Raw genomic sequence first — 16,747 nt, forward strand, 5'->3', positions numbered from 1 at the left:
AGCAGGACCACTGGGGGCACCCCAGTGCTTTTGCCATTTTTCCCCTTCATATTTTGACAGCAAAACACCCCTAAATGAGTGTTCCAAGCATATCCAGGGGCAGTTGGCCTGTTTTGGGTGAGGGCAGTAGGAGCACTGAGAAAGGCTGACCATGCCAGGGTGTTCCTGCCCAGCAGCCTTGGAGGTTTTCCTTGGATACTGATCTTCTCAACTGACAGGGACTAATTACCTTTTGGAAAATCTCCCAGAGGGCTGAAAGCTAACGACTAACTATAACAGAGTTAAAGAAAAAAAAAAACTAAGGGGGGAAGAAAAGCTTCCATTTTCTTAGCAAAAATCCACAATATAAACCAGGCAAGGAGTAATTGTCCCAGTTGATAAGTTGTATATACATATAAGGCTTGCTTTTGGAAGGGAAAGTTTACCTCTTTAACTACCTTGGGTAGTTGAAGCAGCACAAGAAAAAAAAAAAAAAATAGACAAAAAAGACCTTGTGTGGGTGTCCTGATAAGTGCCTATTTTGATCCAAATTGTAGATGTTACACATGTATGGGCACAGCTGTGCTCAATAAGGCTTTCACCAGCACAACCATGTCCAAAACACAACCCCCTCACAATGTTTCTGTGTTATTGGGGGTAGCTGAGATACCTGTAAATCCACTAAATCTAATAACAGGTCCTTTTAGACCATTTTGGGGTTTTTTTGGGGGGGTGTGTTAAATTACTAAATCTTGTTATTAACGCTTTTATTTTATGATTTGCTGTTTCCAGGGCACAGACAGAAGCTTGATGACTCTAAACCTAGTTTGTTCTCTGAACGCCTCAGTGATTTAGGGCGCATTCCTCATCCCAGTATGAGAGTAGGGGTCCCGACCCAGAGCCCACGGCCCTCTCTGAACTCTGCACCAAGTCCTTTTAATCCACAAGGACAGAGTCAGATTACAGGTAAGAGACAGAACCATAGGTTTGACTTGCACAGGCATTGGTAGTAATTGCTTATGGGTATTTGTGTCTCAGATGTAGTCAAAGAGGCTGTTACAGAGTTGGGGGATGTTCTCCAAGCAAAGCTAGGTGGGAAGTGGATTTTTCTATAGTGCTTGAAGCTGAAAATGTAATTTCTTTTTTTTCTCCTTTTTTTCTTTCTTCTTTTCTTCCTTTTTTTTTTTTTTTTTTTAATCTATTTTTGCCATAAATCTAAAATAGGCAATCCAGGTCATTTGAGTAGGGATCTGATGAAACTCTAACTGCCACATTGTTTTGCCTTCTCTCTGTTGCAATAGTACCTTCAGTGTACAATAGAATGAACATTTTTATTCAGCCTTGTTATTTTGCACTCATGTTAAGGGAAGCAGCCAGCACTTAATGGTCTTTTTATCAGAATAATAATACAATCTTCTCACATGGTGGTTCCCTTCACCACCAGTGCTGACCACGTTACAATATACGAACTGGGTTGTGGAGAAATCTCCAAAGGTTGCTCGTGAGGGTTGTATGCAACATTTATGATTGCATGCTGAGAGACAGATTTCATTGTGCTGAGAGAAATCATAAAGCACCCACCATGTGTCACAGATTAGAAGACTGAAATAAAATGTTTAACTGCAGCTACTCCAGAAGTTTGCAGAGAAACTGTGAAGCCTACAAAATAAACCAATGTCGTGTTCTCTAAAGTCAGAGCTGGTTAAATTTTTCAAAAGAGTTTCAAAACAACTTCTATCTAACTTTGGGCATTTCTAGATTCTAAATTTGTGCTGGCATGTTTGTGTCTATCCAGGATGTAAAGAGATGTTACCCCTGACCAATTGTTAGAATTGTTGGAGAACTTCACCTAGATGCAAGTCTGTCAACAATGCTCTTGGCTCAATCCCCCAGACTGATTTAATACGGACTTCTGCTGCTACAGTTCCATCCACAGCAGAGTCCTTTGCCAGCACTGTGCACCAGCATTCCTCTCCTGGTAAAGCACTCCTAGTATAGACACAGTCTTTGAGTCAACCTAGGAAGATTTCTAGTTTCATGTTTCAAGTGGTTTTGACATGATACCAGCTGAAACTCAGTGGTTTTAACAAAGTGTTGTGGCTTTCTTCTTCTTTCTTTTCCTGCTTTTTTTTAAGTTCAACCGGTTTATTAATTTGCAGTAAGAAAGAGAAGTAAGCGAGTTAATTTGAACCCAACGCGCTCAAGGAATTGCAACAAAAAAATTGTTCCCATGAGCTGTGGCAAAATTCTCCCAGATCTAGAAGTCTAACTAGTGTAAAATATTTATAATATATTAAATATGTTGACTGTACCCATTACATGGTACCTGCTGCCCCTCAGCTTCCCAGAGCAGGTTTTTTTGGCTAGGTTTCCATTTTGCTCATTGGACATGTGAAGTCAGGGCTCTTGTGTATATCATTTTCTAGGTAAGAACTAAAACACAATATTTTTTTCTAACCAAGTCTTCTGTCTGGCAGTGTTTGTAGACATAATTCCCAAGAAGGGAGGGGGGAAATCCAGGCTATGAGCAGTTTCTTTCCTTCTTCCTTGTACCTCCATAGTTTACCTACTGTGCAATGCTATATTTAAGAATGAAAGAGGGTGAAATTCTTCCTGACCCCATCTGGTGATCAGCTTATGCCCTGAAGCACAAAAACTGAGATCCCCTTGTAATTTTCTTCCTAACTAAGTGTAACCTCATATGCTGCTTTCCTTCACATAAATGCCTCCTGTAGAAAATGTTCTGCTGGCTTTGATTAATAGATTACTTCTCTGCCTCATTATAAGGCAGCAGCAGCATTTACAGATCTGGGAGATGAAAACTTCAGATGAGCTTTCAGTAAGCCTGACTGGAAGCAAAGCTGTGTGGTATTCCCTGCCTTCTCTGCAGATTTAAGGCAGCAGCTCAAAGCACCAGCTGAGACTTCACTGAGAGAGGGAAGGTGTGGTGCTGGTAGGGCAGAGGGAAGTGAGCAGAGCTGAGCTGAGCTGAGCTGAGCTGAGCTGAGCTGAGCTGAGCTGAGCTGAGGAATGCAGGCTGGAGTTCCCATCTCTTGTGGATTATGTGTTTGTATTGTTGGATCAATTCAAGGTTATGGGGTGCATTAGAATCCCAAATTGCTCTAATTTCCCCCAAAATGGTGAGGACTCTGTAGTGAATAAGTGGTCTGGTACAATATTTCTCCCACTCAGTTTAGAAAAGTCCCACAGCCATCTTTCCATATGGTCTCTGGTGGCCATCCCATTTGATTAAGTGATTGGTGTGAGCATGTTACATGGGTGCAAGCTCTGGGAATTGCATTGGCTTTCCACCAGGCTTCTGGGTGCTCTTTGGGACCTTGATTGTAATCTGTAAAGCTCAACGTGCTCTGATGTTCCACCAAAGTGCTGGGATGCTTTTTTACAGGCAGTCCCTATTCTGGGATCCTTCTTGTGGGATGAGTGGGTGCTCTTTGCTACACAAACCACCTCAAGGAGACATGAAGGTGATGCCATGAACCAGGCACCCTTTGATGGGGTTTGAGTGGGAAATTGCTGAACATCCCCTTGCTCAGTGTACTGGTAGGGAGTGAGGAGCTTGGACTGTCCTACACCAGGTTCCTTGTTGTAGTGGATTACTCAGAATGCCACTGGCTTCTTAACTTCAACACTGCATTGGGTATATGTTAAAAAGGGAATAGACCCTTCTGTCTGTAAAATAAAATTTTTTAATTACCTTAATTGGAATTAACCAAGCATTCCTTTAGAAATACCATGGTTTCATTATTTCTTTACCTAGTTATTATTTAGGGAATATAATAAATTTCTAATAACTGGAACAGTAAATACTGGTTTCCTACTCAAAATCCATATTATTGCTAGTAAGCACATAAACGTTTTGCTTCATTCCACTTGAGGTCTTGCATAGCTATTGCATGATTAAACAGACATATTATTTAAAGCCTGCCTGACCCACACCTGAGTCTGAAAGAACTCAGCACTTTAGGGTTCACTCTTATATTTCTTTTCTCTGTCTAGGTTGTGTTTATTTTCTTGGAGTATCAGAGTACAGGTTGTACAAATCACAGCACAGTCCTTAACCTACCACAGGACTGTGCTGTGGCAGGACAAGGCACAGAGTTGCCCTTATTCAACATGGCATTTTAACTAGGGTTCAGCAAAAGCTACATCGACGGGTGATTAAAAAACAAATGGTCCAATAAGCAGCTGCCTTTGCTGAGGCAGTGCAGATCCAATTTGAGCTCTGCTTGCTGCCCGTAAATCAGGAATCCTGTCCACTCACATTTGGTCACTGGTATATTTGCTTTTTTATTTTTTTCCCCTTTCCCTAACGGGCTCGCGCAACTTGTTCGTGGATCCGATTACATTCCCGTTCAGACATTGAGCTGTTGCATCACTGTTCCAGGATGAGAGGAGGAAAACTTGGGTTTTTTTGGTTTTTTTTAAGATGCAACTGGTGAGGATTAGCTTCTGTAGGGCAGGAAAAGGCACGGGGGTAATGGCAGGAATGTGGTGGGTGTGAGGACCCCATGGGCTGGGCTGTGGGGACAGCAAAGTGGGAGTTAAGTGAGGTTTCATGCTCCATCACCACTGTGGCACTGGCTGATCTATAGGCAACCTGTGACTTTCATCACTGAAATAACAGCCCTCAAAGGCAAATGCTGTGAAACCTTCATTTTTCCCTTTTCCTCTTCCCCTTCTCCAAGCACTTCAGGGATGTTATGCTTCCATTTCTCATCATTTTTTAAGCAGATTTAGAGTCTTCAGAGCTGGCTTAACAGGAAAGTAGTGAGGGGATGCATCTTCACTGGCAGGCAGGGACTGATTTCAGGAGCAGTGCAAACTGAATGTGCAGCCTGCTGTATTTTATGCAAATTTATTGCATCCTCTGGTTGACTGGCAAGTTGACTGGAATTGTGGACTTCCATTTCGAAGCTTGCACCCCTCCTATTGTTCTTTTAACTTTATTTCCCTCTACCCACCCCCCCTTTTAAAACTTAGCTGCTCACTGGCGTGATTCATTATCTTTTTCTTTTTTTTTCATTTCAAAAATGTGACTCTTGGAGGGCTGGGAGAAGAAATGGATTTGGAGGTTCTTCAGGCCAAAATCTGGTCTCAATTATTTTTCTGTACATTGGGGTGTAACTCCACTGGATTGACTTTGTTGATTGAACTGGGCAACTCAGATGAAGCCCTGTGCTTTTAAAAATGGCTAAGAAAGAGTTAGGGAAGAAAAGAAGGTTGTGTTTTGCTGTTGTTTTGCTGAGGGGGTTGGTGTTACAACAATAGTTGGGTTACTCATGCAGAAAGTCATCTTGGCTTTGTTAAGATCAGAAGTGAGGATATTTGCTCTAAGTGTTTACCAAAGATAGCTCCAGACAGCTTGTTTTTTACTATTGGCAGTAGCACTAATCCAACCAGCAGCAGCCAGAGCTAGAGCTGATGGCTGGGTTTAAATGAGAGTGTGATGCATGTGATGTCTGGGTATTATAGACAGTACACCAAGGAGCTGCCAGCTTGTGATCATGCTCTGATCATGTAACTCAGCTTGGAAAAGGGGGAATTGGGTTTTTTTCCTATAGAATATCAGTGTGCTTCCCAATCCAATGCCAAAGTAGTGGAAAAACTTGTTCTTCAGGGATATTTGCAGGTCTTTTCTTCTCTCCATTGACACTTTAGAACATGGAAGGTGTCTCTCCCCATGCCAGGGGGGTTGGAACTAGATGATCTTTATGGTTCCTTCCAACCCAAACTGTTGTATGATCTTCTGATGATTTCTGTTGGAAAAAGGGAAGTTGTTCTACTGGAAAGCCAATGTCACTGGTGGGAGAATGGGTCACTAGATGGACTTTTTTTATTATTTTCTTTATAATTTTAGTTTTCTGTGGTGCATCTAGTCTTGGACTAATTTTTAACGATTCTCATTGCCCATTAAGCATCAATATCCACCATCCATTTAATGCAGTCAGGGACAGAAAAGGTCAGGAACCCTGTGTATATCCCACGACTATAAATGTGACAGCAAAACCTAGACACAAAACAATATGCAATACTCAATATTTCCTGCTTTGTGGAGGTTCACCTGGAAGTGCAAACAGGATGGAGGTGTTTGCACATTAGTTTAGGCCTCGCCCTGCTGATTTGTTTCAGCTGAGCTGTGCCCAGGCTGTCTCAGCATAGCCACAATGTGCCCTGCTGGGAAGGAATACGCTGAGAGCCGCACTTCCCCTCACACCCACGCAGGCATAACAGAAATGTTTACAAAAGGAGGACTGCTCTTAGCAATCACTCCAAAGTTTTTGAGTGTAAATGCCAGCTCAGAGTGGCCCTCTGTTTCCTTCCCTGTTGTTGAATGCTCTGTTAGCCCTTCCCCATGGCTGCCATATGGGAATGCGAGTGGCTTTCTCTTGGGAAGTTAATTTTATTTTTATATTAAGTATTTTTCCTTGTTTTGGAGGGATTCCTTTAGGGAGGAATCCACATGCACTCTGCCTCAGAGCTTTAAGGTTTCTCATCTGTTCTAGGCTTTTTGTGATGAGATGTGCCATACTTGTGGAGCATGTGGTGCTTTGGGTGATGGTGCAAAGTCCCTGGCTAGCAGAGATCCTGCAGATGTGTGGGAGCCCACCAGCCAGAGACAGTAGGGAAGCTGACCTGTGCTGTAGGAAAACCTCTCACAAATCACCTCATAGCTTTTTCCTCAATAGTATGTGTTAAATAGTTATCCCACCCCTTCTGGGCCAGGGCAAAGAGGAGGTGACCTTCTTAAACCTTCATGTTTGCCTCAGAAGCATCTGTGTGGATCTGCCCTGGAAGTGCTGTTGTGGCAGCTGGCACATCCCTGTGGTGCCCCCAGCTCCCTCCTTCCCCCAGGAGGTTTGATGGTGTGTAGGACCAGAAGAGATGTTCTGGTGAGCCTCAGTGGCCAAAGCCACTGCTCCAGCACCACTGCAAGGATCATCTCTGTGTGAACCACAGGGTGCCACAGGAGCTGCCAATGGTGTCCACCTTCAGGGACTCTCTGGGGCAGCTTTGGGCTCTGCCTCGTGGCATTTTTCACTGGGAATTGGGCAATGCTGCTGAGCAGCCCGTTTGCCCTGTGGGCTCATAGGTCACCTTTGACTTGGCAAGGCAGCAGAGTTTCACCACTCTCTTCTCTCAGGTCCATGAAAACCTTGACCTCCACAGGCAGCAAGGGCTGGCTTTAGGGCATTTGCTCTGGGATCTGGTGAAACTTGTATTTTCACTTTGTGGTTTCCTAAGGGGTCAAAGATACCCTGAGCCAGTCAGCCCCAGGGCAGTGTTTCCCACCCTGCCTCGACCGTGACCTCAGCCCTGCCCTGGTGTGCAGGAATCACAGTAACCCTCTGGCCTGAGGTTCTGTGACCTTCTCCTCAGTCACTGAGCTCTGATGAATCACCTAATGTTCAATGGGGTTAAAGATTTTCCTCTTCGTTATTTCCTATTCCCTGGGAAGACGGATGTATTTGAGGTAGATGTTGAAACAATATAAGGTTATATGTTTTGGGGTCAAGTGATGATCCATCCAGCCCCATATCCTGCTTCTGACAGTGCAGTATGAGAGACAGTTTTGCAAGCCCTTGAAAGACCACTTTTTGCTATTCATCATTCTTGTGTCCACAGAGATATTCATAGTTGCTGGATTAAGGGTGTTAAGTGTAAAACCAAGTCTAGCATGGGAGTTCAAAGTGATTAAAGTGCCAGAGATGCTCAAGAAGTTATTGTGCTGTGAGGATTACACTACCAGGAGTGGCATGAGTCTCCAGAAAGGCACTTCTTTTTCTGAGCTTTCCACCATCTTAGACCAAAATGATGTAAAAACATCCTCTACTATGATTTTTTTTCCCAGCTTTTACCTGCTGTTATTTCCTCCTAGCATTGGAGTTGACCAAACCCAAAAATTTAGGGACCCTGTTTTCAATTCAGAAGCAGAGATTGAAAAGGTCTTGGAGTTTGAAGGATCTTGGATTTGAGACTGTGCTCCTAACACACCATTAATTTTAAGATTGTTTTTCCAGCAAGCCTAAGCTTTCTGTTCCCACTTGAAGATCATTTACCATTGACTCTATGGTGAATTGTTGTAGTGGAATGAGGCAGAGAAATATGTCAATATCAGATGTAACAATGAGCAGTCAGTCAGATTTGAACCTGTGCCAATCTATACAACCCTGGCCTTGAAATTGTTATAACAAAGAAGTTCATTACATTTAATGATCAAGTGTCCTTCGGATTTCTGAGAAGTTTATGTTAACCATTTATATTACTCAGCTCTAATATAAAAGGCAAACTCCAGGAAAATCCTCTTAAAATTAAATTGGAAGGTTGTTTTTTTTATATATATCTATATAGTTATTTTGCTTCAAGGAAGTATCTGCTTTCCAGACATTTCTTCAAACAAATCGTGTCTGAAGAGAAATAATAAACAAGAAGTAGCTGAAACTACAAGGTTTTGCTGTGTGGAAGAACAGGGAAAGGAGTTTTAAAAAAAAAGAGGTTGAATTTCCTGAAAAAGAGCCTTTGCTAATGCCATGTGGCTGTCACATTGCTGTCTGCAAAGCAGGGCTTTAGCACAATGTTCTGATAGAGCAGGTTCTCCAAATTAGATAGACTTGATGTGCTTCCCTGAAAATACTGGGCAGGATTTGAAGGGATGTGTTACAATTTCTGTGAGCTGGTTTAGAGATAGTTTTCTGTTTATTGTGCAGGTTGAAAGTCCTTGTTTTTGTCGATGTAAGGAAATAAAAATCATAATTTATGAGGCATTCAGTGGTATCCTCATCACCAGATATTAATTGAGAGCAAATGATTTATTAATCCAAACATCAGTGTATAAAACTAGGTCTCTTTCTACCAGTGCTTCAGGAAAAATTGAACTATGTTTATCCAAAAAATCATTTCCTCCATAGTGAGCTGTTGCAAATACATCGAGAGGTATCATTAGCTTCCGATAGTTATCCCAAAGCATTTGGTTTCCTATTTGGTAATTGAGGGTACTGAAAGTAATTGGGCCAGCATCCAAATGGGACATTTTTTTGATGGATGCTGATAAGATTAATGACCTTTTTCTCCTTGGCTAGTATTTTCAGCACTGAAAACACTATTGTGTGATGTTTGAACTGGATAACAGCTTAGCAGACATGCCAAGTGCTGACTGTAGAGTCTACCCACCTCTGAAGGAAATGGCCTTAGGTTGTGCCAGGGGAGATTTAGATTGGATCTTATGAAAATTTTCTTCACTGTAAGGTTGCTCAGGCTTTGGAACAGCTGCCCAGGGAGGTGGTGGAGTCAACATCCCTGGAAGTGTTTAAAGAACTTGTAGATGTGACAGTGGATCTTAAACAGTGGTTTAGCAGTGGACCTGTCAGCACTGGGCTCAGTGGTCTTAGAGGTCTCTTCCAACTGTAATGATTCTATGATTCTATGATTCCATGACATCCACTTCCTAAGATCAGACCTGGAGCTCATCCTTGTTGTTTGCTTCTCTCTGATTCCTCAAGCACTGGCAACTCTTGGTATAACATGTTGGAAGAGCGACACCAGGAATTTGCATCACAGCTTTTAGATCTTTGAACTCTGCTTTCTGGTCTGTTAATTTCCCACAGAAATTGTTCTGGGGAGGGAAAAGCACAGACCAACACCTGAAGGGCTGAGGGTTGAGGAGCAAGTTGTGTTTCATTGCATTTTCACTCATCATATACTGATGTTGCACGTTCAGTAATCCCTCTTCTTTCAATCAGGCTGTTGATACTCTACAATTTTTCTTCCTTTAAAAAAAAAATCTCTTTTTTTTTTTTTTTTTTTTTTTTTTTTATTTTCCCCCTAGACCCCAGGCAGGCGCAGTCATCCCCGCCATGGTCCTATGACCAGTCTTACCCATCCTACTTGAGCCAGATGACTTCACCATCCATTCACTCCACAACTCCCCTGTCCTCCACCCGAGGCACGGGACTTCCAGCCATTACCGATGTGCCCCGACGCCTCTCAGGTAAAGAATCTGTTTTGCCTAAAACAATTATTCAGAGAGGAGCAGGACTGGCAGAGGCTGCCTGCATGGCCTCAGACAAACCTTGGCAAGGAGAGCAAACCTCAGCAGTGGTATCAGGGTTCCTGCATGGCAGGCAGGATTTAAAATCCCTTTTTTTTTTTCCAATGTGGAAGAGCTGCTCTGTTGCTCTGAGCATGTCTCTCTCAAATAACTTGAAGTCCATTTCAGATTAGATTAATTTTAAATTGTGAATCTGATTCTTTGAACAAATTTTCTCTTTCTTTTTTTTTTTTTTAAATTTTTTAAATTTCTCCTACAAAAGGATGTTTGCTTTCATGTAATTAGGTACTGGCACAGGTTGCCCAGAAAAGCTGTGGCTGCCCCATCCCTGGAAGTGTCCAAGGCCAGGTTAGATGGGGCTTGGAGCAACTTGGTCTAGTAGAAGGTGTCCCTGCACATGGCAGGGGGGTTGGAACAAGATGATCTTAAGATCCCTTCCAACCCAAACCATTCTGTGATTCTGTGTTTCAAAGTAAATGTTATGCTCTCTATTTTTTGGTGCTTTACCTTTGTGGTCTGTGTGTGCTGTTAGGCATCCTGACAGTTAGATGCCTTTATTTCTCAGTAGTTAAGGCTGAGGTTCATCCTCCTGCATTTCAATCCAGTAGCTCAAGAAAGACTGTTTCCTTAGTTAATATGTACTTAAGAGGCCTATCAGAAACAAGCTGAGTCACTTAAATGTAAAGATTGGACAAATTGTGCTTTGGAATGATGCAGGAGAGAGGAAATACATTTAGGAACACAGACAAGACAGTAGTGAGGAACTGAGACTTTTTTTTACCAAACAAATGCACATTTATATATTGCGCAATTCACCTCTAATGGTCTCAGTGATAAAACCATCTGTGTAAAGTAATCTGATTGCCCCAAAGTAAGAGAGAGCCTGTCATGGCACACAGTCACCTTGTACCTCTTGCCAAAAATGAGGAACCTTAGGGGAGGGAGGCTCAGTCTTAAAACTCCAACCTTGCAAGTGTGGAAATATTAGCAGCGTATGCCAAAAAAGCATGTGTAATGTAAAGAGAGCCTTTATGATTCATTAATGAAAACCAAAGAATCAGTCTTATTACATCTATTTTTTGCATGTTTGCAAGATATTATTATAATCTTGGATGCTGCTGCCATACACCTGTTTGATTCCCAGCCAGGTGAATTTCTTGCTGTTGTGTTTTCCCCTTCCACCAAGCTCACAGCACTGGAAATGTTGAACACTCCACTGCGCTGCATCCCTGACAAGCTGAACTGCAGCCAGCAGGCGTGGAGGATTTGATTAGCGTAGACTCCTTGATTTCTTTCATCTTGGAGGAGAGAAGCTTTGTTTCTCAAACAAACAGCTGCAAACCCCTCTGCAGCCCTAGTGCACTCTGCCTTCACAGAGATACCAAAGATCTCCATGTGGGTTTTGGAGCAGGCTCCTGCAGGCTCTCCATGCAACGCCCCGACTTGGGTCAAAAAACTCTATCGGCTTGATGCTGAGGAAATGCTTTGTTTGGCCTGAAACAGGTTCCCTTTGAGTCAGAGCCTCCTGATGGTCTGTGCTGTGGAATGGGTTATTTTTGCAATCATGCCCGTGGCAATACCTGCAGGAGAGGCTCGGCTGGGACCTGGCAGCTGCACGCCGCATGCTTGCCCCGCAGCCCTTGCTTGTCTGTGTGTACTCAGACGTGAGCGCCTGGCATGTGGGCACAGGCAGAGAGTGACTAAAAACCTGACTGTGTACGTTGTGTGGCCGTGGACTGAACTCTCCTGCCGTGCTCTGTGGCCAGTTGCCTTCATGCTTCTTGTCCTTCATCCTCCCAGGGCTTGAGTGATGCCTCCTCAGTGCCCTGACCTTTTCCCAGTGTGGGCATCTTGCTCCCAGTTAGATTCAAGAGTGAAAAAGGGGAATTTGATCTTCCACAAGTTCCAGAGGTTGTGTGCAGTGTTTGCTGTCAGAAATAGAAATTCAGAATAGAAATGCTCTACTCAGAGAGAGTAATTCCTGGCTGAAGGGCTCCCTTGGATGCTCAGGATGGAAGGCGGCACATTGCAGCCTCAGATGCAAACCTGACAGTGCCTCTCAAGGGAGGGAGGGCAGCATCTAACTCCTCCTACATCTAAAGACAGAAAGAAATGCAAGTTTTAAGTTGCCCTGTACAGTAAGCAGTTTATCCCTCACACTCAAAGAAATGCAAATCTCCACTCATTTACTTAATGCATATTTAGCAAGAGAACAGAACTTTGAGAAGGGTAGAAAATTACTGCAAAGAAACCCCTAAAATCCTTAGAAAACTTCTGGCATCTTTAAAGCATGAGGGAGAAATTAGAGTTTTATAAGACTTTGAATAAAAAAGTCACTTTCCGATACAGTGGCAGAAATCTGATTATCGAGGCTGTTAAAAGTATACAAGGTCATTTTAATGAATGCCATATTTACTGCCTGTTGCTTAACATCATGCAGAAGGAAAAATGAATAAAACCTCCCCCTAAGGCCTTGGCTGTCACACCTACAGGCACAGAACTTCCTATCTGCCCTAATTTCACATCACTCAGCTGTTCCAAGAGCCTCCATGGCTTTACCTGGACAACTGCTAAAGTTGTTCTCAGCCAGATGTTGAAAGTATTCTATCCAATAAGGCAGGAGTGGCTCCTGGTTTTATTGTCAGAGGCAGTCCTCAAGAGCTACTTTTAATCATTTTCCTTTTCCAAAAGTGCACTCATCCTATGGCCAAAGTGGTGGTGCTCTTCCCCATCTTGGGATGGATCCATGAGCCAGCAGCATGCCCAGGTGGCCAAAAATGCCAAAGGCACGTGGCCTGTACCAACAGTAGTGTGGCAGCAGGAGCAGGACAGTGACCATCCCCTTGTGCTGGGCACTGGTGAGGGCACACCTTGAATCCTCTGCTCAGTTTTGAGACCCTCATAACAAGGAAGACAGGGGTTGGAGCATGTCCAGAGAAGGGAACAGAGCTGGGGAAGGGTCTGGAGCACAAATCTGATGAGGATCAGCTGGAAGGGCTCAGCCTGGAGAAGAAGAGGCTCAGGGGGATCTTCTGGCTCTGCACAAGTCCCTGACAGGAGAGGACAGCCAGGTGGGCTCAGGCTCTGCTTCCAGGGAACAGGGACAGGATGACAGAAAATGGCCTCAAGTTGCACAAGAGGAGGTTTAGATTGGATATTGGGGAAAAATGCTCCACTGAAATGGTGGTCAGGCATTGAAACAGGCTTCCCAAGGCAGTGGTGGAGTCACTATCCCTGGAAGAGTTCAAAAGGCATGTGGATGTGGCCCTTAGGGACATGGTTTAATGCTGAACGTGGTGCTGCTGGGTTGGACCCAATGGTGTTTTCCAACCTTACTGATTCCATGATTCTTGGTGATAAGGTTGCCTGTGTTTCAACCTCAGATTAGGCTGAGCATCAGAATGGGTTTGGGGCTGCAGGACAGGACGTGGCAGGGTACTGCCATAGCAGGGCATGCAGTTTCTCATCCCATGGGGGAGGAGAAAAGGGCAGCAGGCTGCAACCCCAGGAGTCCCTCGGGCAGCTGCTGCAATGCAGCTGAACTGGTCGTGTCAGTGTCTGGGATGATTTCTTTGCACTACTGGCAGGTTTGCATGCGTGCTGCAGGCACGTGTATGTGTGTGCCCGTGGCTGCCAAGCTGCAAGTGTTCATCTGTTCTCCAAATGGGGGTCAGTGCTCTGTTTGAACTGCTCTACAACTAATCAGTGACATATCCCACATATTTGGGCAGTACTCAACAGCATGACCTGAAAAGCAAAGCAAAAAATAAAGATTATCTGGTATCACTCATGCAACTTTTAAACCAATGATCTTTCTGATCCAGAAGTTTCATATCCATATCAAGAACAAATAAAGAAAAAAGTTCACAAGGCCATGAAATTGCCTTACCTAATGTTCCAATCATAAAAAGAGAAGGATTCCCCGTATTTTATTTAAAAGTCTGTCTATTCAGACTTCCCCAGAAGACAGTGAAAGTTGGTGGCCCAGCGGATTAATATTCTTAATTAAATAATATTGTAGTGGAAGCCATGGGAATATAAGAAAAGGGTCATTTTAGAGAGAGTTTGCCTGAGGGATGTAGTCTTATTGCATGATTCATAGTGAATGCACTCAGTCTTTGTGTCCTGTGCATAACCAAAGTGCATGTGGGATGGGGAGCATGGGTGACTATTATGTAATTAATGTATATGATTCATATAAATATACACATCACAGCCGTTTTACATAACACTTTGGGGCTGATCCAGCAAGTCCTCCCCACATGGAAGGTTCAGAGCAGGGAGTGCAGGTCGGGTTGTTCTTGCAGTCATAACAGGGCTGCTCCCAGGCAGGTGAAGGAGGAGTGGGTATAGATGTCCCCAGGGCAGACAACCACTTCAGAGACACTCACCCTCAACTCTCTTTTGAGTCAGTGGGGACAAAGTGGCATTTCCAGGGTTTGCCCAGTGTGCAGGTGATCTGTGCTGGTCCCTGGCAGTGCCTGGGAAGAGCCAGCTTGTCTCTGAAGTGAGCCTGGGTGAGTAGTTCAAGTACAGGCATGTATGATCTGATAGTCTGCCTTTGCTAAGGTGATTTAAGAGACAGTTTAACTGTCCCATAAACATATCCATATCACAGCCTAATTACAGTCTAGTCCTGGTTTAACCCTACCTCACCCTGACCTCGACCTTCTCCACTGTTGCAGGGCTTGAGCTTGATTTTAATTTTGTTGAGAATTCTGGGAAGGGAAAGTGAGGAGACCTTTTTCCCCCCTACACTTTTCCTACTCACCCTTCTGCCTAAACACGAGTCTCTGGCTTTTTGCTTCACCATTGAGAGAGACTTGCAGGGTCAAGATCTTCAGCTGCTGGAGGACCTGTCCTGCAGGTGTACCACAAACACAGTGCTGACTGTGGAAGATCCTGTCTATGTTTGACAGATTCCACATGGCAAATGAGAAAATTAAACTGAATCTAAATAGCAGGACAAATTACCAAACCTACCTTTTCCAGGCCTGAGGTGGACCCTTTTTAAATATTTGCCAGTTGGGAATGTGCCACCATGCCCAGACATTGCTGTCCCACTAGATGGAGTCCCCACAGGGTGCAGGGTGGATTTTGCTGTCTTTATATTTACTGTGTCACTGAGTAGGGGCATGCTGAGATAGATGAGGGAGGTGCTGGGATCAGACCCTAAACAGAAGAAGTCTGCAGACCCATCCCTCTGAACTAAAATGGCCAGAAAGTGGTATCTTCACCAATAAATCCACAGTGGTAAGGCTGGATTGTTAAATAGCAGTACTGTGAAGCTGTCAGCAAGGTTGGTTTTGAGTGGGATTGGCCAGTATGGTCTCAAACAGGTCCCAGCTGTGGTTTGGAAATGAGCAGAGTCCTGAACCTGCTCCTGTGGGCAGCTCAGAGTTAGCTTCCCCATTATGGAGTCAGGATTTAACATTACATCCATGGCCAGACCATCCTGACTGGATTTAGAGCCAGAGAATGTGCCCTGACCCTGTTTGCTAGTTTGTGTATAGCCAAACTTTCCCATTAATTCGTCTCGCTCTGTAGATAAATCACCACAATGTTTGGGCCATCCTGGACCCTCATCTCAAACTGAAATTTAAGAAACCTTCCTGTTCTCCCAGCTCACTGACAGCTGGCAAGTATAAATACAATACCAGCCATGCCCTAATCAGGGACAATACTGGGTTTTTACACAATTTAATTTTCATTCTTGTTAGTCTAAAAATCATATTATAAAAAAAAATCCACATGGAATGGAAACAGCTCCAGCTCAACCTCTGGATTTAGCATTTGTATGTCAATACGAAAGAAACTGACTGTGATGGGCTTTTGTCTTGGGGTCCTCTACTGGTTGTCATACTGGGTTTCTCACCCTGTGTGTGAATTTTGGATTTTGCTAATGTCATGTACTCATATGATTTTTGTATCTAGGATTTTTCCTTTTGGGGGGAATTTGGTCTTTGAAACAACTTTTACAAATAAAGGTTGTTTCTTCTCCTAAGGAGCTCAGAAAACTTTACAACAACCAAGTAGAAACTATGGCCATGGAAGTAGCTGTGCTTTCATCCCTTAATTCCTGCTAACTCGATTAAATGCTGTGGGCAATAATCACATTTCAGGATGGGACCTTTCATAAGGGAAGGCAGTAGTGCTGTCTCCAAAACACAATTCTTTTCTTTATGTGCTGTGGAAGCAGAGAAACAGTTAATGCTGTGGCTATTGCCAGCATGGCCCTGGTGTGAGCAGCCCCTGCAATGAATGAGCAGTTCACGCTTCAGCAATATTGTCTCAGGCTCTTGGCATACCCAGGAAGCCAGCTCAGTTTCTGGTGTGCTCACTATGCTGGGATGTTTTTCTTGGTGACTGTAACAATTTTCACTCTGTCTTCTTCTTCTTCTTTATTTTTTTTTTTTTAATTAAATGGAAGGCGAAAGACTCAAGGTTGTGTCTGTCTCCGTTTCTCCTGCTAATGTTCAGAGCTTTCCCTGTGAGGTGAAACTGAGTCAAGGCAAAGTAAAGAACTTGGGGGAGCTCAGGTCTTCAGAAACAACCCGCTCATTTTGCTGCCTTCCCTAAACTTGTAACTCGCCTTCCTTTTTTTTTTTTTTTTTTTTTTTTTTTTTTTCATTATTTTTCAGTGGTTCTATTTATTTTGTTTACCACAGGTTTTCCATTTTTAGTCTCCTGCCCACTTGGTGC

The 16,747-nt window shown here is 43.6% G+C and overlaps 1 protein-coding gene across 3 annotated transcripts in view; it reads left to right on the forward strand.

Annotated features, from left to right (window-relative positions):
• Positions 1-16,747, forward strand: part of RUNX2 (RUNX family transcription factor 2) — a 214,806-nt gene that overhangs the window by 111,756 nt on the left and 86,303 nt on the right. For all 3 annotated transcript variants that reach the window (XM_079298412.1, XM_079298414.1, XM_079298413.1), the window contains 2 exons: positions 772-945; positions 9,824-9,985. In XM_079298412.1, coding sequence (XP_079154538.1) covers positions 772-945; positions 9,824-9,985 — 336 coding nt within the window. The remainder of the gene's footprint in view (positions 1-771; positions 946-9,823; positions 9,986-16,747) is intronic.

The sequence above is a fragment of the Erithacus rubecula genome (genome assembly GCF_903797595.1).
Source record: "Erithacus rubecula genome assembly, chromosome: 2".
Lineage (NCBI taxonomy): Eukaryota > Metazoa > Chordata > Aves > Passeriformes > Muscicapidae > Erithacus > Erithacus rubecula.